Source organism: Apostichopus japonicus, chromosome 17, assembly GCF_037975245.1.
Source record: "Apostichopus japonicus isolate 1M-3 chromosome 17, ASM3797524v1, whole genome shotgun sequence".
In the NCBI taxonomy this organism is placed as follows: Eukaryota; Metazoa; Echinodermata; class Holothuroidea; order Aspidochirotida; family Stichopodidae; genus Apostichopus; species Apostichopus japonicus.
Genome location: NC_092577.1, coordinates 28136139 through 28157960, shown reverse-complemented (window position 1 = coordinate 28157960; position 21822 = coordinate 28136139). Strand labels below are relative to the sequence as shown.

General features: G+C 40.1%; 2 protein-coding genes across 3 annotated transcripts in view; both read right to left on the bottom strand.

The window, feature by feature from the left end:
* Positions 1–9265, bottom strand: part of LOC139984750 (uncharacterized) — a 28050-nt gene extending 18785 nt beyond the window's left edge. Inside the window, exon 1 of the mRNA XM_071998781.1 lies at positions 9041–9265. The gene's annotated coding sequence lies outside the window, so the exon portion shown is untranslated. The remainder of the gene's footprint in view (positions 1–9040) is intronic.
* Positions 9266–11946: 2681 nt separating this feature from the next.
* LOC139984408 (structural maintenance of chromosomes flexible hinge domain-containing protein 1-like) overlaps positions 11947–21822 on the bottom strand; it is a 49881-nt gene continuing 40005 nt past the window's right edge. For both annotated transcript variants that reach the window (XM_071998320.1, XM_071998322.1), the window contains exons 37-43: positions 21371–21493; positions 20971–21161; positions 20424–20539; positions 19736–19806; positions 18723–18894; positions 16953–17111; positions 11947–15951 (exon numbers count right to left, since the gene is read on the bottom strand). In XM_071998320.1, the coding sequence (XP_071854421.1) occupies positions 15755–15951; positions 16953–17111; positions 18723–18894; positions 19736–19806; positions 20424–20539; positions 20971–21161; positions 21371–21493 (1029 nt within the window). In that variant the 3' untranslated portion in view covers positions 11947–15754. The remainder of the gene's footprint in view (positions 15952–16952; positions 17112–18722; positions 18895–19735; positions 19807–20423; positions 20540–20970; positions 21162–21370; positions 21494–21822) is intronic.

Below are 21822 nucleotides of genomic sequence, written 5' to 3'. Positions count from 1 at the left end.
TAGTTATGTTCCTGTATAGCTATATTCCGACTTGCAGGATCGCCAGCTTCGAAATAAGCTTACACTCTGGAATGCTCCTTTAATGCTAAAGGAAAGTGTGACATCTGCTTCTCAGTTCAGGCCTAAATGTTATGATGTTAATCTCTGGATTAACATCACAACATTTAGGCCTGGACTGAGAAGCAGATGTTTTATACATTCTAAATAACTCAACAAAGACAAAATTCTTTTAACTCGATGTATATACGAGAGAGAATCCTTGGATGACATTAACAGAATGATCACATCCTTGCCAAATTTGTTATGCATTGTAGATCTCTTTATTTATAATAATGAAAGTGTCATCATGTTGTTTCTATCGAGGTTTGTGTTGCATCTGAGGAATTGACATAATGTTATTGTAATATGATATATACATATCTGTTAAGATTTGTGAATATTCATGACCCAATTATAATCAATGATTACATTCCAACCTGATGATGTACAGCTCGGTGTATATGTACGATAATTGTACATGCGATTGAGGAAGAATAAATCAGACAGTGATTACGTATAGACGCGTGTTCGGTCCATTTTCATTTATAGGTTAGGCTGTTCGGCCTATCACGACCAAATCCCTTACATAACAGGTATGTGACTTAAACTAAGTAGTCCAGCGACTCTAAATTGATAAAGCCACACGTGCTTAAACAATTAAAAGTGGTATAGGGAAACCCACCTTATCGATAGCGGTAGTTTCTAACGGTCTGCAACAAATCACACGTGATTATGTGCATAAAATAATCCTTTAATTAAACGGTGCGGTTTTATAGTTCTAGAACATTTTTACAAATTTTACAGCGATGTTAATTGGGGTCATTTGGGTATGTGTGTGCGTGCGTGCGTGGGTGAATTTGTATCCAACAATCCTGCTTTGAAAATTAGGTGACATTGTATGCGGTAGTGTCATTTTAATCAATGTCAACCGACGTCATATTTACATAGGTTTTACTAGGTTCTAAGCTACCGGCCACTCTTAGTATACTTTATTCTTCAGTAACTTTCCTTTGTTTCGATTTACGTCAGCATTTCATAATCAGTGTACCTGCTTTTCTGTCCCGGTGCAGTATGGGTACTTTTCCCTATCAAAAGTCGACAGGCCTTGGTTCAGCTTTGGTATGGGGATATTTTAGTGGCCTGCACAGGATTTCAAAATTGGGAGGGGGGGATTTGCATTTCCCCGACTAATGTAAGTAGAGGGTTGTACTTTTGTTGAAGGGCTAGAGGTGAATCGGAAGGAATTTAAATACGAGGGGGTACTGCCCTGGAATAACTGAACAGACACACCTTGTAGGGGATCTTGGGGTCCTCCACCAGGAATAAAATACAACTTTTAGACATGAAATTGGTGCATTTTAAGGCATACTTAAGACTATAATATAGGGCTTTATAGCTAGCTCTAATCGGAAGGTTGTGCTGACTTAAAAATTCCATCGAATGAGTTAGGTAGTGTCCTGAATATTTCTGGGATGGGGCATATGCGAATGAACTATTTTATTGAAGGAGGGGATGTCGTGGGGTCATTAAAGCTGACTCCCGTTTCAATGGGAGGGGGTCTGAAAAATTTAATATTTAGACAGTCAAACGGTGCAACTGAGGCATATTAGGCAAAAACTTAAATCTATATAAGTGGCTCGTAACGGAACGTTTTTGTTTGAGGTTGAATACAGAGGGTCAGGGGTACACCCGTAGTAGTGGTCCAATTCTTCCCTAGCTGAATTCAAAAGTTACGTACCCGACTAAAGGTCGGAGTTGGAGGCTGTCCTCCATCTTACCCACCACCCCCCCCCCTTGCGCACGCCACTGGGATATTTCAGGGCTTTACATTGTTGTTCAGAATGATTCAGACCAGAAACATAACCCACAATCATAATTACGATATATGTGCATGGCCTTACCAGTTTTGTCGGGCACATTTGATGGTAGTATCGCCGTGTGTCAGAGTCGTCTATTGTTGGGGTCCTATCACCTATCTAAGGATTCTGCGCAGTACATTATGAAAATGGTTTAATAATCTAACATTATTATTAAAGCCAGTGGCGTGCACATGGCTGTAAAGGTGTGTTTTTTTTGGGGGGGGATACAACAACCACCCCCCACTGAGGTAGGTAGGAACTAAGACCTTTATGACAGGACCAGAAGTGAATCAAGGATACCATAAAGAACGGGTTGGGGCCGCTGGAACGTTGGAGCAGACTCCTATGTATGGAGATCTGGGAGTCCTCCCCCGAGAACAATTGAAAACGTTTAGAGGTTGAATAATGAATACATAATGCATAATGAATAATTCAATGGTTGAATAAAGCATATATCCAGGTAACATGTAGCCTATACGTTACATAATGCTAACTAAATACTGTTTTAGAGGTTGAAAATGGGAATGTAAACCCGAAGCCGGGGTCTAATCTTCGTTCGGCTGAATGTAAAAGTCCCCCGACTGACGATGGGTGTGGGACAATGCCCACTGCCCTCTCTCACGCCCCCTCCCCCACCCCATTTGCGCAAGTCAACTGCATTGATGATCTTTTAAAAAACATCCATGACACATTTAAGAAACTTTTAAAGAAACTTACTGTTTAACAAGAAAACAACCTGTCTATAGGATATTTTGTTTCTGCGACACTCTCTTAGATCTAGTGACATAACTAAGTCTTGTTCTAAGCACTCCAAAGTGTTTCGGAGCCCGCCGTCTTAATTGTGGTCTATGCTTGATTTACCCAGCAACCTCCCTCCTTTCAGTAAAACAAACGGCGAGGTTATTAGGCTATCCTTTGCGCACACTTTCTTTCCCTGCTATCCTCCCGGCTTATCATATGAATACATATGAAGGCCTTCGTGAACTTGGGTTTAGTGTTTAGTAATAGGCTTAAATGCGAACTCATAGCCGGCCTATTGTTAACGACAGACCAGCTTATAAACTGTTGTGTTTTAAGTGGACAGATAATCATCAATTTTCGTTTAAATCCCTTCTTCGATCGAGAAAGTAATTAAGTTATTAACGTAAGGTGAAGGCACAGTAGGGAAAATATTTGCATAGGTTACAGATTGCAATCAAACGTGGCGATTACATGCGACTCGTATATACATAACATTGCGGTCATGGACTTCACAGCAGCCTATCGTAAGCTGTATATAGAATAGGCCATGCAGGGATTCTCAGCTGTCAAACAAATTTCAATTATTACTGTTTGATTCGAGTGGTGTCTGCGAATTTCATTAGGATTAAGTAAATTTGTACTCCTGATTTTTATTTACCAATCTCTCCTCCTTAGACAAGTGAGAGTATATTCTATATAGATTGTTCCGAGTATTAATAATTTCTGGATGGATTTCTGCAGATAACTCGACCATGAAACTACCGGACTAATCAACGATCCGAATGATGCAAGAGTTAGGTTTGGATTATCGAAATGTAATGATGTGGCAGCAAGGGCGTAGGAACCGGGGGGCTGGGGGGCGCCAGCCCCCCCCCCGGTGAAAAATATGGGGGGCGGAAGTATCATTCCGCCCCCCCCCCCGCTCCGCAAGTCAAAAAACCCCTTTTTCATTTCCAAATGAGAAAAAAATCTCATTTGGAGCACCAAATTGCATCTAAGGCCAGGTGAAAATGCAAAATTATTTACAAAATGGAGTGGGATGTTGAAGTGTGCTATATTGCACCAAATTGCATCTGAGGCCACCTGGAAATGCAAAAAAATTCCAAAGGGGAGGGGGACACCCCCTCCCCTTAGACCCCTCCCCCAGGCCGGCCATCAATCTTCAGCCCCCCCCCCCCCACTCAAACTTACCTTCCTACGCCACTGTGTGGCAGATCTTCTTTTCGTTGGTAGTGGGGGGGGGCATGTATTCCTTGATTTAATTTATACTTTTTGTATATCATTCAATTGACTTCAGACGTCTGTTTTGCGAAAAGAAATATGAGGAATAAATCCACTTTTTGAGTTGTTGATGGCCCAATTAAATTTAACTATACAGTGAAATAATAACATCAGTGGCAAATTCAGCTTTTGGTTTTTAAAATGAGAATGCTTTTTTTCTTCTTTTTTTTGGCGACATGACTTCCAAGGTCCGTAGACAGGCATTCTGCGTTGCTGAATGGACACCACAAGTTTCAAAAAGGGCACAACAGCCTGTGCGCGTCCTGTATCTTGCGGTGAAGAAAAAAATCAGAATGGTGTATTACCTTCGCAAACTATAAAGTCTGCTATATTATATATACTCAATGGATCGTATACGCTTATAATATAGCAGCTTTTATGCTAGTTTAAACGGACAGCGCTATTAGCGAGGTACTATGCCTGTTTCATCGTTGCAAAGAAATATTACGAAGCACAATTAATTTGTGTAAAAGTAAGTTGGCCTGACGTTTCCATCCTAGCAGGATCTTCTTCAAAGGCTAAATGACAAGTAACAGTAACAGAAGGGACAAAACACGCACAGAATACAGACAGGTTAATGAGCATGGTGAACACAAAGAGATAGATGTAAGGGGATTAGTAGACAAAAGAAGAAATTAATTTGGCAGATTTTTGACAAATGGGGTGGCATGGCATTAATATAAATGTAGGTCATGCTCACCCTTCCCCTGCTCCAAAACCCTCTCATAACCCCAGCCTGGCTACGGGCATGGTTAAATCATATACATTTGTTTTATTCTGTAATGGTATAGTGTGTGTCTTGTGTGGGGGATCCAGATACTGACGCCATGTTTTTATGAACCACGTGGTTCACCATACCACATGCAATGTACAAACATCCACCATAAATGAACAAGTACTTAAAGGTCTGTTGTATAGACACCAAATATAGCACGCTATCATGGAAAAGTTTCTTGAGATTACGTAATCGACATGCCTTGGTCGTAAAATGACCTCTTTTTACCAATTAGTCTGCAATGCCTGCCACATATTTTTTCTTGTATGAGGGTCTTTGTGTGAACGCTGCACTATGAACTACACTACATACATGAACATACATCCCCACGGTGTTTACACAAAGAGCCTATAATGGTGTTAAGAAGCTATGCAGGGTTATTGTAGAGCCTGAGGACGGTTTACGACCGTGGCAGGTCGATTACGTAATCACAAAACTTTTATAGCTATAGCGTGCATATATAATTTGAGCCAATAAAGCAGATCTTTAACAAACACAAGAGCAGAACACAGGAACAGTTTTAAATCATAACTAGACCGAGCCTGGGAACTTCATATTATGTGCAAGTATCATCATGGCTCCATGCTTGGATGTTAATTGAAGAATATAAGTTAATTTAACTACACACAAGTTTAGCAATTGGGAGGACTTGGGGTATAATATGACGCATTGAAGAAATTTGTTTAAAAAATTGTGAGCCTATAAAGCTGAAGTAGGCTCGTATATATACTGAATGTAATATCCTAAATACGTCTTTCCCGTCTCATGCCTTAAATCTAAACAGTTGCTGCCGTTTGGCAGTTTTTTTAGACACAAATGATAACAGTTTAGACAAAAATGTACATTTGACTTTTTAACCACGTGAAGTTTGACCTCGGTCCCCATGGTAACACACATATTTTGACAGTACTTGACATTTCCCTGATACGTGTGAAGGTTCTATGTCAATTCAATGTTTCCCAACGAGTTTGAAGAAAATCGGCACAGCATTTTAGGAGGACTTTTTGCCTCAAACTTGGACACATACCCACGGGGAACGTTTTGACCCCTCCCTCCGCCATAGGCTTCTGGTCACCCCTTGGATATACCCCACCATGGGTAACCCCCGGAGAGAAGCTACTCAGGAATATTAACCATTATCATGACAGCTATTGCTATGACAACTGGCGTATAGCTGTATCTTGCGCAACCGGCAAAGGAACTACAAAATCTTATCCTCAATATGGGAGCGACGAGATGGTAAATATGATAATGAGTTGTCGAGATTTGCAAAATCTTCCTTCAATATTTATTTATTATCCTATTTATTCATTTACCTATATACAGGGTACTATAAGTTACCGTAACCTTTAGGTTATAAAGAGACCACATGGTGAAACAATGTATCAGTTGGGAGGGACTTTCTGAAACCGTAACGATTATAATTTTGTTCAGAATGTAACCAGTGAGGTGAAACCATGGAGGTAAAACAGACAGACCCCTGGGTAAACATGAACAAAGGCACACAGCATACCGTAATATGAATTGTCCGAAAACGATCACATTGCGCACAATAGCGGTTACTTCCTATATTTAGCAGAAAGCAAACATTCTAGCCTATACATTAGTATTACACGTGGGTCCTTTTATCTTCGTTGACTCACAAAGGAGCTTTAGACAGCGAACCACGGTACATTGATTCCAAAGTTATACATATGGTGTAGACTTCTTTTGACGTGCCATGTTATTTGCTCCAGGGAAGAAAGGTGTGGAGCGATGTGAAAACCACAAACTTGTTTCGTTAAAGACTAAACGTCTAGGTGTTAACTATTGTTAACTAGCTAACATTGGAATGTCTTACGCCATTTGAAAAAAACTTCTTTGGGCATCTTACCCACAAGCGGAGTAACCTATTATGTGCATCCGCATGATAGGTAAACTCTATGAGAGAGAGGGGTGGGGTGGCGGTAGACTCCTTAGACTAGATGCAAATAACAACATGACTTTGTTGACGCCTTTTCAGCTATCAGAGTTACAGAGTTCGAAATAAACTAAAGATAGCTTAAAAATCAGGAGGGCTGGATGTGATTGAAGGCGTTTGGTGAAATAGAAAGACTATACACAACGAGAGCTGGCACATGAGCTGGGGAGGTACTATGATCCCTGGTGAGAGGGTGGATCAGGTGTGATTGTAGTCCCGGTGGCTCGGGGTTATGCGTAAGGGTGCAAAGGTCTGGGCTTCCGATTACATCTTGAAACGCCAATATATGTACCCTGCATTTATGAAGACTGAAATTATGAAGGGGGTTCATTCGTAACCATTTGTCCCCGGGGACCAACTGGGCTTATGACCTGGTTAATGAGTGTATTATGAGTAATTTTTCATCTTTTCTAGCTCACAGTCTGATCGGTCATGGCGGTTGCCAATTTGTTGTGATCCTTGGAAAGTGATGGATTAAATCAGAAAGTCTGTACCATAAATAATTCTGGGTACGACACTTTGGGTTGAGTTTTATATGTCGTAGTGAATGATCTTATAACCCACATGGACTGCAATGTACGTACGTACGCTGTATAAATATTCCCCACAATTGACTATAGTCCCCCTCCCATGTTACGGTTCAAAGAAGGGAACCATGTCCTGAAGAACAGCGAGAAATTCTAAATGTAAAGAGAGTCGTTATAGCCTCCATACATTATAAACTGACAAACGTAATGTTCGGATCAAGGGCGGCGGAAGCACTTTTAATCTGGGGGGGGGCACCGACATCAAAGGGCACTTTGCAGAAATTCGATTGGACTGATGCAGCCTTATATTTAGTACCCTTTATAACTCTTATTGTATTATCTTATTTGCGTATACACATCACTCCATCAACGCCCCCCCCCCCCTTCAAGGAAAATATGCATACTGGCACTGCAATATCCAATGTGCAAATTGGGAAACAATGAACAAGTTTTCTTTTGAGACTAAATGAGGTGAGGTGAAATCATGCTAGTTGCTAATGTAGGAATCTTCCGAGTTAGAGTTTCTTTCTTGTTAACATATTAACAATTTTTCCCATTCGAAATAGCTTTGAGTTTGACCCACAGAAATTCATTAAAAGTCAGGGGCGTAGCCAAGATTTGCAAAGTTGTATGCACGACTATCTGAGCAGAGCGCCACCATCAGTTGGCGCGGAGCGTACAAGAAAATTTTTAGTTTTACAAACCCCTCAGATGGCCGCAAACGGCCCTTCCCGAGTCTTCATTCTGGTTCCCTGGCCTCTTGCTAACTTGAGACACCTCAATTTTTATGTAGAAAAAGGGCACATTTTTAACCTGAGGAAAAGTGGGGGGCACGTGCCCCCTGTGCCCCCCCCCCCGGTTCCGCCGCCCTTGGTTCGGATTAACCTGTACTATGGGTCACGCAGTGTGCGCCTATACATTAGTGAGATGGATGAAACATTGAGGGACTGAGATCTATAAGTCACCCAATCTAACCACCATTAGTGCAGGGCCAAGTCAGTGATGAGATCATCACCGGGTAGGTATATAACCCGTTATCTGTGAGTAAGAGGGCCACCGAATATTTCAAAAGGGGCACAAAAGTCTAGGAGCGTGCTCCGACGTGGCTATAATGGCCTGCATACAGCATATACCCCTCCCCCACCCTCCCCATGGGTGCGACCAACGTGTTTGTACTGAAACTTGTACTTTTTGTATTGATATTTTGGTAAAGCCTTGGAGAGCGCTTGGAAGGTATGTCGAAGAATTTTTAAAACTACATAGTACAACTCCTAAGTACATGTTACATATTTATATACTATACTAGAAGTTTCTATTATTAATATTTTAGTCTGCCTATGGGTGAGGGTTATACCCACCATGATTTGATTCTCTCCCCTCCCCCCTCCCTTCCCGACGAGTCAGAAATCCCTTTTCCCTACTACTGTTTAAACATTTAGAACGGTATTGTATAGTCAGCATGTGGTGGCGAGCTAGTATACAAGCGGTTATCTAACAGCACATAGCGGGAAAGTATAGGCCTAACGTATATCTTTCACTTCTCCGGACCCCGAAGAAGATGGCAACGCCATCGTATCTCATCATTTTTTTTTTTAAAGTTATTTTTTTCATTTCCCTAACTTTGCTTTACCTCTTCCTCTCCTTATTCCAGTTTTGCAATTCGGTTTTAAGTTACGTTGACCAACAAACATTCACCAAGCATCAGGCGAGTCCATATGTGGACGGAGTGTGACGTGGACATTACATAATCACATTCGAAAGTTCACTAATTGGGCGTAGTGTCCACTTATAAAAAATAAAAAAACATTTCAACAACTAATTCAGCTCCTATAACTTTTTCTTTATCTTAAAAACTTACCTCAAAATGATGAGAAAATATCCTACTGGATTAATGGGCTGCTTCTAAAAACCGCTTTCTGGAATAATAAGAATGTAATCCATGTCAACTAGTGGGTTTAGGTTCGTCTATTTCCTTGTGTTAAATCACACCCCATTAGCTAAACTGTTGCATCGCTCACGATCTACAGCTAATTCTTGTGCTGTTTATCATAAGGGATGGCAAACCCCACTTTGTGATCGAGTTCCAATGCGAGCGAACCTGCTAGACTTTTGCTGTTTTGTTATGGTAATCAGCTTGTAACCTTTACAAAAACGTCTTCTTTTCAGTGAAGTTATTGGCGCGTGCAATCTTGAATTTATTTCACGCATACCTTTTGCGCTATGTGTTAGTTCAGTAGGGGTGTCGCACACAGTTTGTGAACAAACAATCTTGTTTAACCTTCGATCTTCTAGGCCGTAATTGCAAACAGAAAATTTATACAAAAAAAAGATAACAAAAGTGTAATTTTTGTGTGGGAAATGACTCACCAAAAATCCACTGGAATATATAGATTCTTGTCTGATCGCTATGAGACCGTTACAGGCCAATAGCAAGAATATTCTAGATTACATGTAGGCCCTATACATAAGAAATTCCAACGTAGGTTGTGATTGTGTGGTGGGCCTAGAATTGAGGGCGCCACAAGAAATATGATTTTGTAGTTGTCAAATAACGTTTAATTTATCGGTCATCTGTATAAGTGACCCCAAATTTTAACATGCAAAAACGCGCTGTAAGTTTTCAAAAGTAGGCTATTTTCTTGTAGGTTTTGGTCGTCAACATCATTCCCATGAATTGAGGGGTGGGTAGATGGACAATTAAAATGTCTGTGTGAAGAACTGCTTTTAGAGTTAGCAGTAAAACACAATGAGTTGCATTTCGATAATCATGGCTAACCATTATAAGACTTCTAGCATATTTAGTGGACATTTCTGACATAGGCGTAGAAGGGGGGGGGGGGCTGTAACGACTTGCCCGAAAAATATAACCACATTTTTTGGCGCACTACGCGCGCGTTCAACATGTTAATATGCATATCATACAGGTATACATCGGTTATTACATCGGATGCCAATAACATACAATCTTTTGCCGTGTTATTACCCTTCCATATTGGTTATAATTATTGGGGAAGTCGTTACAATAATAATGATAATGATAATATCACTTTCACCATTGAAAAACACATTGCAAATTATATTTCTTTCAGTAGGTGCCCGAAAACTGGCAATTCTCATCATATTGCCCGAATTTTCACAAAATGTTTGGTTGGGGGCTGCAGCCCACCCCCCCCCCACCTCCTACGCATATGATTACTGACGACCTTTACACTATCTAAATTTCCCGTGTCTTTGCGTTAAGACCATCTGTAATAACTTTCCTCTTTCCAAGGGAATGATGCAGACTGCATTATATTTGTTATTTCTTCATGGTCACACAACCCATTGTGAAGGTATAATGTGGCCATGTATTAGAGGACTGGGCTGAGAGTGTATCAGGTGAACGTTAGTTTTAAGATATCTTTAAGCATATTTTTACTGGGGTTTCCTGTGAAATCCAAGAAAAGAAATGGGCGCTAGGAATGTTTCTATCGGGTATTCCGGATTTCAAGATACTCACATTTAAAGTATATGCTTAGTCTCTGGAAAGCTCCTTTAAGGCTAAATTGCTGATGCCGTCGGCTCCTTAGTGAAGGGGTTATCGACGTTTTTTTTTTATAAATGCTAATAGCTCAACCAAAATAATGTTCTCTTTATTTTCTAGAAACATCAGAACCCACTTGAGGCAATAAAACTCTTATGCTGTACTACTAATATTTGTGTGCGTTGCATCTGTGGAACTGAACTTAATAAAGGCGTTAAAGACTCGCCCCAAACCGCTTGCCGCCATCCGAAAAATACTTTCTGTTGCTTGCAAGTAGCGTTTTCTTAGTGTCGCTACAAAATGCAGACAGTAATGAAACGTGATACCTTGTTATCTTTAGCTCGACATGAGATGTCCATCGCTGTATCGTTTGTATACTGTGCTGTGGGTATTGACCAAAGCTGTATGTACTGCCTGTACACTAGTGTCTAATTACCGACGGTAGCAAGCTGTGTGTATTTTCTGGGATCGATGGTGGTGTTTAACACTTCTGTTACACCTCATTCGAAACTAGGTCAGATTACCGGCATGAGACGTTTCATTTTGCATCTTCACACTCTTTAAACATGTCAGGGAGAGAATTAGACCTGAAACATCCTGTTTCTAGCTAAATTAAGCCCTGGCATACATGGCATGTTACAGTAGTTAGACATGTGGATCACCAAGCATTTTGGCCCCCTCCTCCTCCTCACCCAACCCCTTTCCTTTCGTCCGGGCAGTTAAAGAGCTTGCTATTAATTTCGTTTTTTGCTTTCATATAGGGAACCCTTGAAGATGGCTCGGTCTTTGATTCCTCCAGAGCGGAAGGTCGAGAACCGATTCAGTTTCCTCTCGGCAGCGGAAAAGTCATACAGGGCTGGGAGCAAGGGATTCTGGGAATGTGTGTCGGGTAAGAAAAACCCAGTTTCAGATTGCATCATGAGATATTTGGACAAGTAGTGTTGGGGATCAAAAAACAATATCCCACCCCCACCTCCCCACCCCCCATTTCTCCATTATTTAGCTAGGTAGCTTGCAAAGGCTACAAGTGGCATCGGGTAAGCAGCTCACTTGAAATGACAAAGGAATTGGATGTGGTAGTCCTACTTGTAGGTTACTTAGTTTAATACCAAAGTCTCTTTCCTACTTTGTAAACCGCTTTAAAACGCTGTATTAAGCGCTATATAAATGTAATTTATTATTATTATTATTACTACTAAAAACCACATAACATTGGGGAGATAGAACAGAACATGGCTATGAATATTTTACGTCTTTCTTGCAACTTTCATCATTTTTTTTTTATCAACTGGACAAGAAATTCGTTAATTAAGAAACGTGAAAAAGTGTTGATACAAACTTGAAATAAAATATGATAGTGAAGTTAACATTAATACAATTATATAGTAATACCCACTTATTGGAAATCCTCGACTCACAAGCACCAACAGGTGCAGCGGCTAATCATTCAATACATATAATCAATCATAAACAATACAAGAAAACAGTATAATGCCATTGTAACTTTGGACTAAAAATGATTTGGTAGTCAGTACAGCAGGTACACATTACTAGAACAATTAAACGGTGGGCATATTATCATGGTTCCTTTTATAATAATTCATCTATAACCCTGTAGAGAAAATCGAATACAAAATTAAATTATGATAGGCTAATTATCATATCGGTCGTTATTTAATGAAAAAATGGCGGTAACATGCTCATGTAAAATGGCGGTCATATTTGGATGTAAACTGGCGGTGGGCAAATCATCAAGGTTCCTTATTAAATATTCATCTCAAACGTTGTAGAGAAAACCAAATTATGATACTAATTATGATATCGGTCATAAATTTTAATGTAAAATGGCGGTCGTATGATAATGTAAAATTGCGGGCATATTTGGATGTAAAATGGCGGTGGACATATCAAGGTTCAATTTATAATGATAAATCTATCATCTTGCAGAAAAAAAAATCAATTTATGATAGCTATTACGATATAGGTCATATTTTCATGTAAAATGACTGTCATATTTTCATGTAAAATGGCGGTCATTTTGAACGAAAATGACCCACAATCATGAAAAATCAAATATCAAAATCAAGAAAAACTCATTAAAATTCAACTGAGCTTTGCGAAAGAACATTACCTGTCAAACTGGTGAAGATATAATATAATATAAACAGTCAGTTTTACCCCCCCACCACCACCACCCCACCCCCTCCCTCCCATGACATCTTTGCTGTGATGGAGAAGCAAGGATTGGTTAATGGAATAGGTAGGTGTTTAAGACATTGATTATAAATCAGTCACATTCAATGTAAATTTAGACGGACTAAGATTGTTACCCTGGAAAGTTGATTACAATCTTTACGCTTGTTACGGACTTTCGAAAAAGTTGCGAGTTTCATTATCCCCAAGGAACATGTCCCCCCCCCCCCCATCCTCACATCGAATAAAATATTCGTCATCTTTAACAAAACCTGCCTGCTTTAAACAGAGCCCCATGGATTTGTTTGTCATTCTGAATGGATTATGTTGTCTCTTTGCACATAGTAACTTTACCGCAAAATCAATCCAAACAGGATTTCGTCGGCACTTTATTGCCAATGTTAAGTTTTAAAGTGACATTGTTTTCAGGTTCAATAAAAAAAATCGGAATATAATTGTGAGAATCTTAAAAATTAAACAAGTCATGTGATGAAGAAGCCAACTCTGTAGCCAGTGGCTAGAACACACTGACGTTCTAGATGTAACATTGGTTCTTTAAGCAAGAAATACTTTGAAATAAAACTGTAAAAATCTTTAAACAGTGAAAAACGGTTTCAATTTCACAGGAAAAACAGTAACATTAACAAATCATTGTTATAGAAGAGAATTTTTAATGCCCGAGTATTTAACGAATACGTTTGTAACAAAAAGCTGAAAATGCTTTTTCTAACAGTCAATGGAATTTTGTTGAATTACAACTTGGTTTAAAGATTTACGTAACTAACCAAAGCCTCTGAAGAAGATCCTGCTAGGATTGAAACGTTAGGCCTTCTTACTTTTACACAAACTAACAACGGAATTAGACTTTAAGCAAACTAAACTTGTCCACTTGATTAAATCACAGACTATTAATTGATCAAAAGGAAAACTGAGGTATAAATGCCTACAGGACGTTATTAACAAAAAAATTCATAATTCAACTATTGTTACATGTGAAGCTACTAATTAGCATAAATGAATATGGATGAGTTTGAAATATCCCTGGCCATTAAAAAGGCCGGCACATCAAATTGCTGTGAATTCGAGACGAAAAAATTGTCTTATGTTCTGCCATAAGGCAATCATAGTCGAAAGAAATTCATGTGTACAACTTTGTACATCTCTGCCCTTTGGGGTGTGGGAGAGGCGGGTGGGGGGGGGCAGCTGATCACTTCATGTGTACAACTCTGACCATCTCTGTCCTTTGGGGTAAAAGGGTCAGCCGATCAATTCATGTGTACAACTTTGACCAACTCTATACTTTGGGGTAAAAGGGTCAGCCGATCAATTCATGTGTACAACTTTGACCAACTCTGTACTTTCGGGTGTGGGAGAGGGGGTCAGCCGATCAATCCATGTGTACAACTGAGAACATCTCTGTCCTTTGGGTTGTTGGAGAGGGGAATAAGGGTCAGTTGATCAATTCATGTGTACAACTTTGACCATCCCTGTACTTTGGGGTGTGGGTCAGGGGGATCAGCCGATCAATTCTTGCACAGTAATGGAGGACTGTCTCTGTTTCTCTCCAAAGACTATCATAAGTTACTCTTGGGAATGTCCTGTGATGCCTACACCCTCCAGGAAGGATAATGGGCCAGGCTAATTTACAACTATTGTCTTATGCCTCTCCTAACACAGACAATCATAATATGATAATGTGCAAAAATTCCTTGAAATGTCTATCTAGCGCTTCACAAAAGGCCAGCAATATTAAATTATTGTATTTTGATGACTATTTGTTCACCATTTTTTTTCAATTTTATATTTCACTCTTTAACAATTTTTTTTTTTTAAACTGACAATGTCTTCCAATGCAAGTAAACTCATATTTGACATATATTTCCCTCTTTTTTGTCTGTGGCAGGGTGAGGGCAGGATGAAGAGGGCAGTATTGAATTTTATAGAGTATAAACAATGTTGCCTGTCAACTTGTTCCAAAACACATTTCTTCTGTTTTGCTATTCCTTGTACCATAAACAGTTGGTTGGTCAAGGCTGATCAATGGTAACCATATTATGAGGAAACAAATGCTAGATATCGTGCATAAAGTTATTTGGTTTAAATCTTGCTAAGGTATAAGACATGTCATTAGCTCTTTCTTAACATTGCCTGTCGTGATTTGCTCCAACACACTATCAGGGTACCTCATTATCTGTAACATTTCATTGTCTTCCTAATACAGTAAACCACTGGTAGTCATTCGTTTTGGGTTTGCGATCACAACTTTCACCCTCGTTTGTCTTAGCGCCCCTCCAATGTGGTATGTCAACAGAAAGTCTGTTTAAAGTATCTCTTTCGAGATCCGGCTTTAGGAATCACAAATGATTTTGAGTTAGTTAGCATCATGTTTGATCTCTAGAGTAAGGCAAATATGTCACCAAAACAGAAATAGTATTGTTAGATACAGGTGACTAACTCCTAAAAATCCTCTGGACATACAATCAGCATCCATAGCCTAGTGGTTAGGGTGTCCGCATATAAAGCGGGAGACCCGGGTTTGAATCCTGGTGGAGGCTGAAAGTTTTTTCACTGTTCTGGATTTTCCAACTCATTACGTTTTCAATTGTATATATATAAGTATATATATGTCATATATGAACATATAGCAGGTACTGAGCAGTCTGTGTTTGCGAATATGCACGCTGTGCAAAACTAGAAACTTGGTTTGGGTGCATAAAACTAACATGAAGATCAAAAGAAATATTGCAAAATGGAGATTTGATAAGTTGAACAACACAGGGAGAGCTGGTTCCATTAATTTTGAAGAATTCCATGGATTTGACTGTACCTAGGGTTATGTTAATGACATGATGGGGACTATCTGCGCCTCTTTGGTTCAGGTGAGTCACTAGGCTGTGATGGTGCACCCCGTCTGGTGGCTACAGTCCTGTCTCTCTGTAACCTCGGGTCTCTCAGCTGCGCAGCCCTGGGACTCCTCCGGTTGGTGTCCTGTCTCTCGTCAAGGGTATCCATTGGTAGAGGGTTGTTAACGATTTGGTCTTTGCCGGCCTTCTCTGTTATATGGAAAATAAACAGAGAAAGTGTTTGTGGCAAGTTACTATACTGCACTGACATGAGGATAGACATTTGCATGTTAGCTGGAACTTTCACCCTCAGTTATTAAATATCTATAAATTGACTTAAAACTGGACTCATTTGAATTGACGATGAGCATATAATAAGCTTGATGGATTGGAAACATTGATTTGTACTCATAATCTGACATTTTGGCATATCTCATACAGGTATGGGAGCATGAGCGAGTACTCCTACCCAAGTTGAAAGCCTTGTATTCTCACTGGTACTCAAACCAACATGATTTGTACTGGTACTCATATTCTAGTACAGTTACCTGTACTGGTACTTGGCGTCATTGAATTGTACTCATACTCTGACATTTTGGCATATTTCATACAGGTACAGGAGCAAGAGCGAGTACTCCTATTCAAGTTTAGAGCTTTGTATTCTCACTGGTACTCAAACTCTCAGGATAGGTACTGATTTTTGGGTTTGGAGGAGCACAGGATTAAGGGAGGTGTTTAACATCTGCAACAAAGCGAGTTTATAAATTCCGTGTAAATTCAGTATGGAGGGAGACAATATCTCATTGTGAATTAAACCAGTCCTGAAACAAAGCCAGTATATATATTCTGTAGAGAGTATGGAAATTAGACAACCCTACCCATAATTTTATTTATACATGATATACATGTTGGTGTTTTTAACCTCCCTTTTTGTATTAATGGAAGAACCTGCTGGGTACATTAGCTGATGGATGTTGTGATATGAGAGAGTTATATGCACCCAAAAGGTGTATGGGCAAGAAACTACAATACCATAAAGAACCAATAAACAAATCTCTCCAATACATCAAATATTGGACTCAAGTATCATTAAAAGGGATGCTTTGATTGAATAAACACTTGAACACTCATGCAGAGCTGTTCTATTTTATCAATTAATGAATCCACCCCTGACCTTTACAAACTCTACTATCATATAATCTCTAACTCACTGAGTTTTGCTTCGATTTGGACGAGTCGTTCTCTGGTCTCTTCCATCTCTCTGTGGCGTCCCTGGGATTTACTCGAGTTCATCTCGTTGACATGCTCCTGTAATTCAGTAACAGCTGCCTCTCTTTCTTCGATCACCTCTTTCAACTCTCTAAGAACTCCTGTGGGGATGATGGGAAGAGTTTTTTACCTAAAGTAGTTCTTACTTGATAACCAAACAATAACATGTGGAGTGTTAGCTCAGTGGTTAACGCCAGTGCCTTTCAATCAAAAGATCCCGAGTTCGAGTCACTCCCAGATTAATGTATGTCGTCCAGTTACAGAGTTGTTGACAATTAACAATTCATAATCATGGACGTTAAATATGAATGTAAGAGACTGACTTCGCTCAGCTTGCGGCTTTGATAAGCCAATGAGGCTTCTTCGCGAGTTCCTGCTTGCAGGAGGATCTAATATACATATATACACTCTTATAACCCAACAATAACTGTCCATGTAGAACTTCACTGGTTGAAGTAAAATATACTGGCATTTAAGCTTGACTGCATACCACACAAAACAGGCTATTTTCACCATATAGGTGAATCGTAATGTCCAACTATATTTGCATTTTTCATCAAATTCGTTAGATTTTTTGGTAGACTTGGAGGCTTCTTGAAAGTGCACGAGACTGAGACACTTTTCCCATCATTTCGAGATTAGAAATAGATTCAAAAGATCACTAGAATTATTTACAACGAAAACCATAATCAAAACTATATTCAGACAAAAGATTGATGAACTTCGGATAGCTGCAGCAATCATGGATCTGGGAATACAAATCCACATGTCCCACTCCCTGAGGTACTTACAGAGGTTGCAGCGAGACATAACGAGGGTCCCAGTCTAATTACCAGAGACCAGATTCCTAAACACTATCGGTCTTATATCCAAATATGCTAGAGAGTAAAATGCTGGCAACTTAATTGTGATTGCAATCACTAACCAGTATAAGCCCGCACCCATACATTACATGCTCCTAACTGAGACAATATATTTTACCATATTCAGGGATGTGCCCATGCTGGGCGGCACTGGGCGGCCCCGCCCAGCACTAAAAATTACCGCCCAGCACTGTCTTAAAAATCGTGAATCCCGTCCAGCACTATTTTCATCTAAAATCCTGACATTCCTAACAATATATTTCACACAAAAAAATAAAAAATGTACATTGTTAGCAAAACTAGTGTATGTGCTTAAAAAGCTACACAAGTGCCAGCATTTGGCATCTGAGCACCTTCAAAAATTGAAAAAATTTCTCAAAGGGGAGGGGGACACCTCCTCCACCTTAGACCCCTCCCCCAGGACGGCGATCAGTATACCTGGCACTCAGGAAATCCTAGGTTCATCCCTGCATATTAGATACCTCCAATGGGCTAATGAACAACACAGAGGTAAGTTAGCCCACCAAACTGTAAGGGCAGTACAGAGCAAATTGATGAACCGCTATAAGTTTACCTTTGTGTCCCTGAAACGGTACCATCAGAAGCAAAGAGTGTGACTTTCATTTTAGTACACATAGACACTAAAGGAGACTGGAGACAAATCATTTAGCCCAATTATAAGAATATAATATGACCTATTATGATATTTCTGGCATATCTACAGGATTCAATCTTCATATTTACCAGATAAAATGAATTCTAAGCATGGTAATGTATAGAAGGGTTATAATAACATCAGTTTTCGGCCTGCCTAAACTTGAAAACCGATCGAGTCCTCCCCCAACTTACCGATCTGTTCTAAAGTTTGTCCGTATTTGGCCGGTATGGGAGCACCGAATAGAATCCCTCTTAATTTCACCAGAGGCGGCGCTCTGTTTTGGAAGCCACCGAATTTGCCGCTGCTTCTCATGCGATTACCCTCTCTGGTCAGGAGAGTAGGACAAGATGTGTACTGTACCACCTGAGAGGAAGATTAAGGAGTAAACACTGGTACAAGCTAGAGCAAGCTGGGCTCTTATAAATTTTAAAATATGTATTTCTGCCAGAGTGGGCCGGAGAGAACACCAAACACTCAGACCAAGATTGAGCAATGTGTAAGATAAGTAGTAACAAATAGTAACAAAAACCAAAATATTAAATATATAGAACCAATAAGGCAAAAATGTAAAAGCAACAATATAAAAAACACCCATACTAAACGATACTAAAAAAAATATATAAGAAAAATAAAATAAAAAAAGCCCAAAATGCAATAGTCCAAAACAAATTCAGAAGTAAGTAAATAGTAAAATAGATTAAATCTTAAGATAGATTAAATCTTAAGCATTAGTGCAAGAACATGGGCCAATCTCTTTTAGGGTCGAGTCGGATAAGAATCTCTTGCAAGCTGCCTTGAGAATCGTTTAACTAGAAAACCATTTGATGTCAAATTAAACGGTTCAATGCTTTGTCCAAACAACTGCTTAAGACAGCATTGTAAAGTACATGTGGCTTGCCACTGTAGCTAGGTCACTGCTAACTTTTGACTTTTTCCTTTAAGAAGTGAAAGTAATTTCTCAAGGCACCTACTATTACACAATACGATAATTCCAAGATAGAAAGTAAGGAATTGACATTGGTTGCTAACATGGCCTGCATATCACTTTCAAGAAGCTTGGCAGTTAATTCCAAAGAGGCTTATCACTACCCATAGCTGACAGACAACAAACCACTGTAACTTGTAGAGAATGTTACATAAAAGTATGAAACATAATGATGTGTAGCATTCAAACATGTGTAGCTTTCAATCATGGGTACATTACCTGTTTTCTGTAGTCAGTGGCATCATCTAACGTGTCAAAGATGATGGTATCACCCAGTATCATTCGAAACACTAAATGAAAAAAATACAAAAGTACAAAAAAAAAATCAATGATGTTGAGTTTTCTGAGAGCTCAGATGGTAGTGCACAGAACTAGTGAAGGGTATGAATGAGGTAAGAGGAGGACAGGAGGGAGGAGGAGGAGGAAGAGGAGGAGGAGGAGGAGGAGGAGGAGGAGGAGGAGGAGGAGGAGGAGGAGGAGGAGGAGGAGGGTGAAAGAGATAAGGATGGAGGGTAAACAGGAGGATGAGAAGGAAGCAGAGGGACAGCAAGTGGGAAGGAAAGGGGGAAGGCAGAGACAAACGTGGGAAGGGGGTGGATGTGGGAGAGGGCTACGAAGAGGGTAAGTGGAGGTCTAAGAGGAGGGGTAGAAGGAAAAGAGAGCAGGAAAAGAGGAGGGGAAGTGGAGGAGGGAAAGAGGGGGAAGAAGGGAAAGGAGGAAAGGAGGGGGTGGTGGAGGAGGGAGAGGAGGGAAAGGAGGTGGAGGTGGAGGTGGAGGAGAGAGAGGAGGGGGAGGTGGAGGAGGGAGAGGAGGAGGCTGGTGGAGGAGGGAGAAGACAGGTATGTGAGGGTAGTGGGAGGAGGGTGAGTGGGATAAGTTGATTGCTATACTGATGCATTATACTCACACAGACGGCAGTCTTCTTCATCTTTGGTGAATGTTAAGAGATGCCTGGCATGAATTGGATTACCGGCCGGCCTCATTGTCTGTCTCAGACTTGAGACCTTCTCGTGAGGGAGTGGGCTGTTCAAGAATCAAAAGTATTTCTGTTTGTGACAACGCTGTCATTGATGAAAGGAATTTCAGCAACTTTGCTAAAATATGCATATGCTTAAATAATCTACCTGCTAAAACATCAACCTCACACTTGGCATTTTCCTGATTTACGGAACACATCTGTCCCTGTACAGGCCTTATGACAGCAACCCAACATTACTGGCTGATGATAGGCAGTGATACAGGGCTTACAAAATCAGGTACACGAATCATGCAATTTTGTTTTTACTGACAATTTCTTACCCTACTTTTATTATCGTTTATTTATGTTCTTAATGTCTAAGGGCAGCAAAAATGAAAGTGCCAAATGTTTATCTACAGACCAATGGCAAGATCCACAGGTATATTGGCAAGTTACTAGCCTGAAATTTAGAGGCCTTGCAGACACTGATCAATACCTGTTCCAACTGGGAAGATTTCTGCTGAAGATTGAATCTATCGGAAGCACCTGTTGTGAACCGCTGCAGGCAGCGTGGACCTCTTTGGCCTTGGCCGTGGTCTTGGTGATCACGCAGTCCATCTCGCTCATCAAATGCCACGAGAGCACCCACGCGATGGTATCGTCCTCAACCTCAGCTAGATGAGCGACCTGGGGTGCGCCGGGTTGGAAATCGAGGGGGGGGGGAGGAAGATAGGGAGAGGTGGAAAGATAGAGAGAGGTTAAAAGCTGGGTAGAGGTCAACTCAAGAAACAGCAAAGATGACAAATGTTTTACGATAAAACATGGTCTTGGTGAAAGTAGCGTGATCAATTTGACATATCTATGACCATTGACTACATAGGATGAGATTTCTCTACCTTTCCTAGGACATCCGGGTCACTGGACGGGAACCTTTGCAGCTTACAGGACCTCCGGGGAGCTTGCTCGATGTTCGTCTTGGCATCTTCACAGAGCCTCAAGGTATCGTTGACTGAAACCAACTGATGAAGAGATAAGCAATATGAGGAGTCATTTTGATCTTTATAGTCTTCAAAGGGAGCATTTTTTTCTTATTACATCTCAAAATCAGAGAAATTAACCAAGAACAAATATGTACACCTTCATTGTAGGATTCATACTTAGCCTGTGAATTTTAGTCAGAATTAGTCAATCTATACCAAGTAACGCTTAAGCTATCGGCCACTTTCTTCTCAAATCACACAAATGATTTCATTTTGTTCATGTGTAGCAATGTCGAACTCACTGACAATTTATTGATGGCTGTTTAATATATGCACACATTACTTGTATCAAGCATGGTATAATTGTA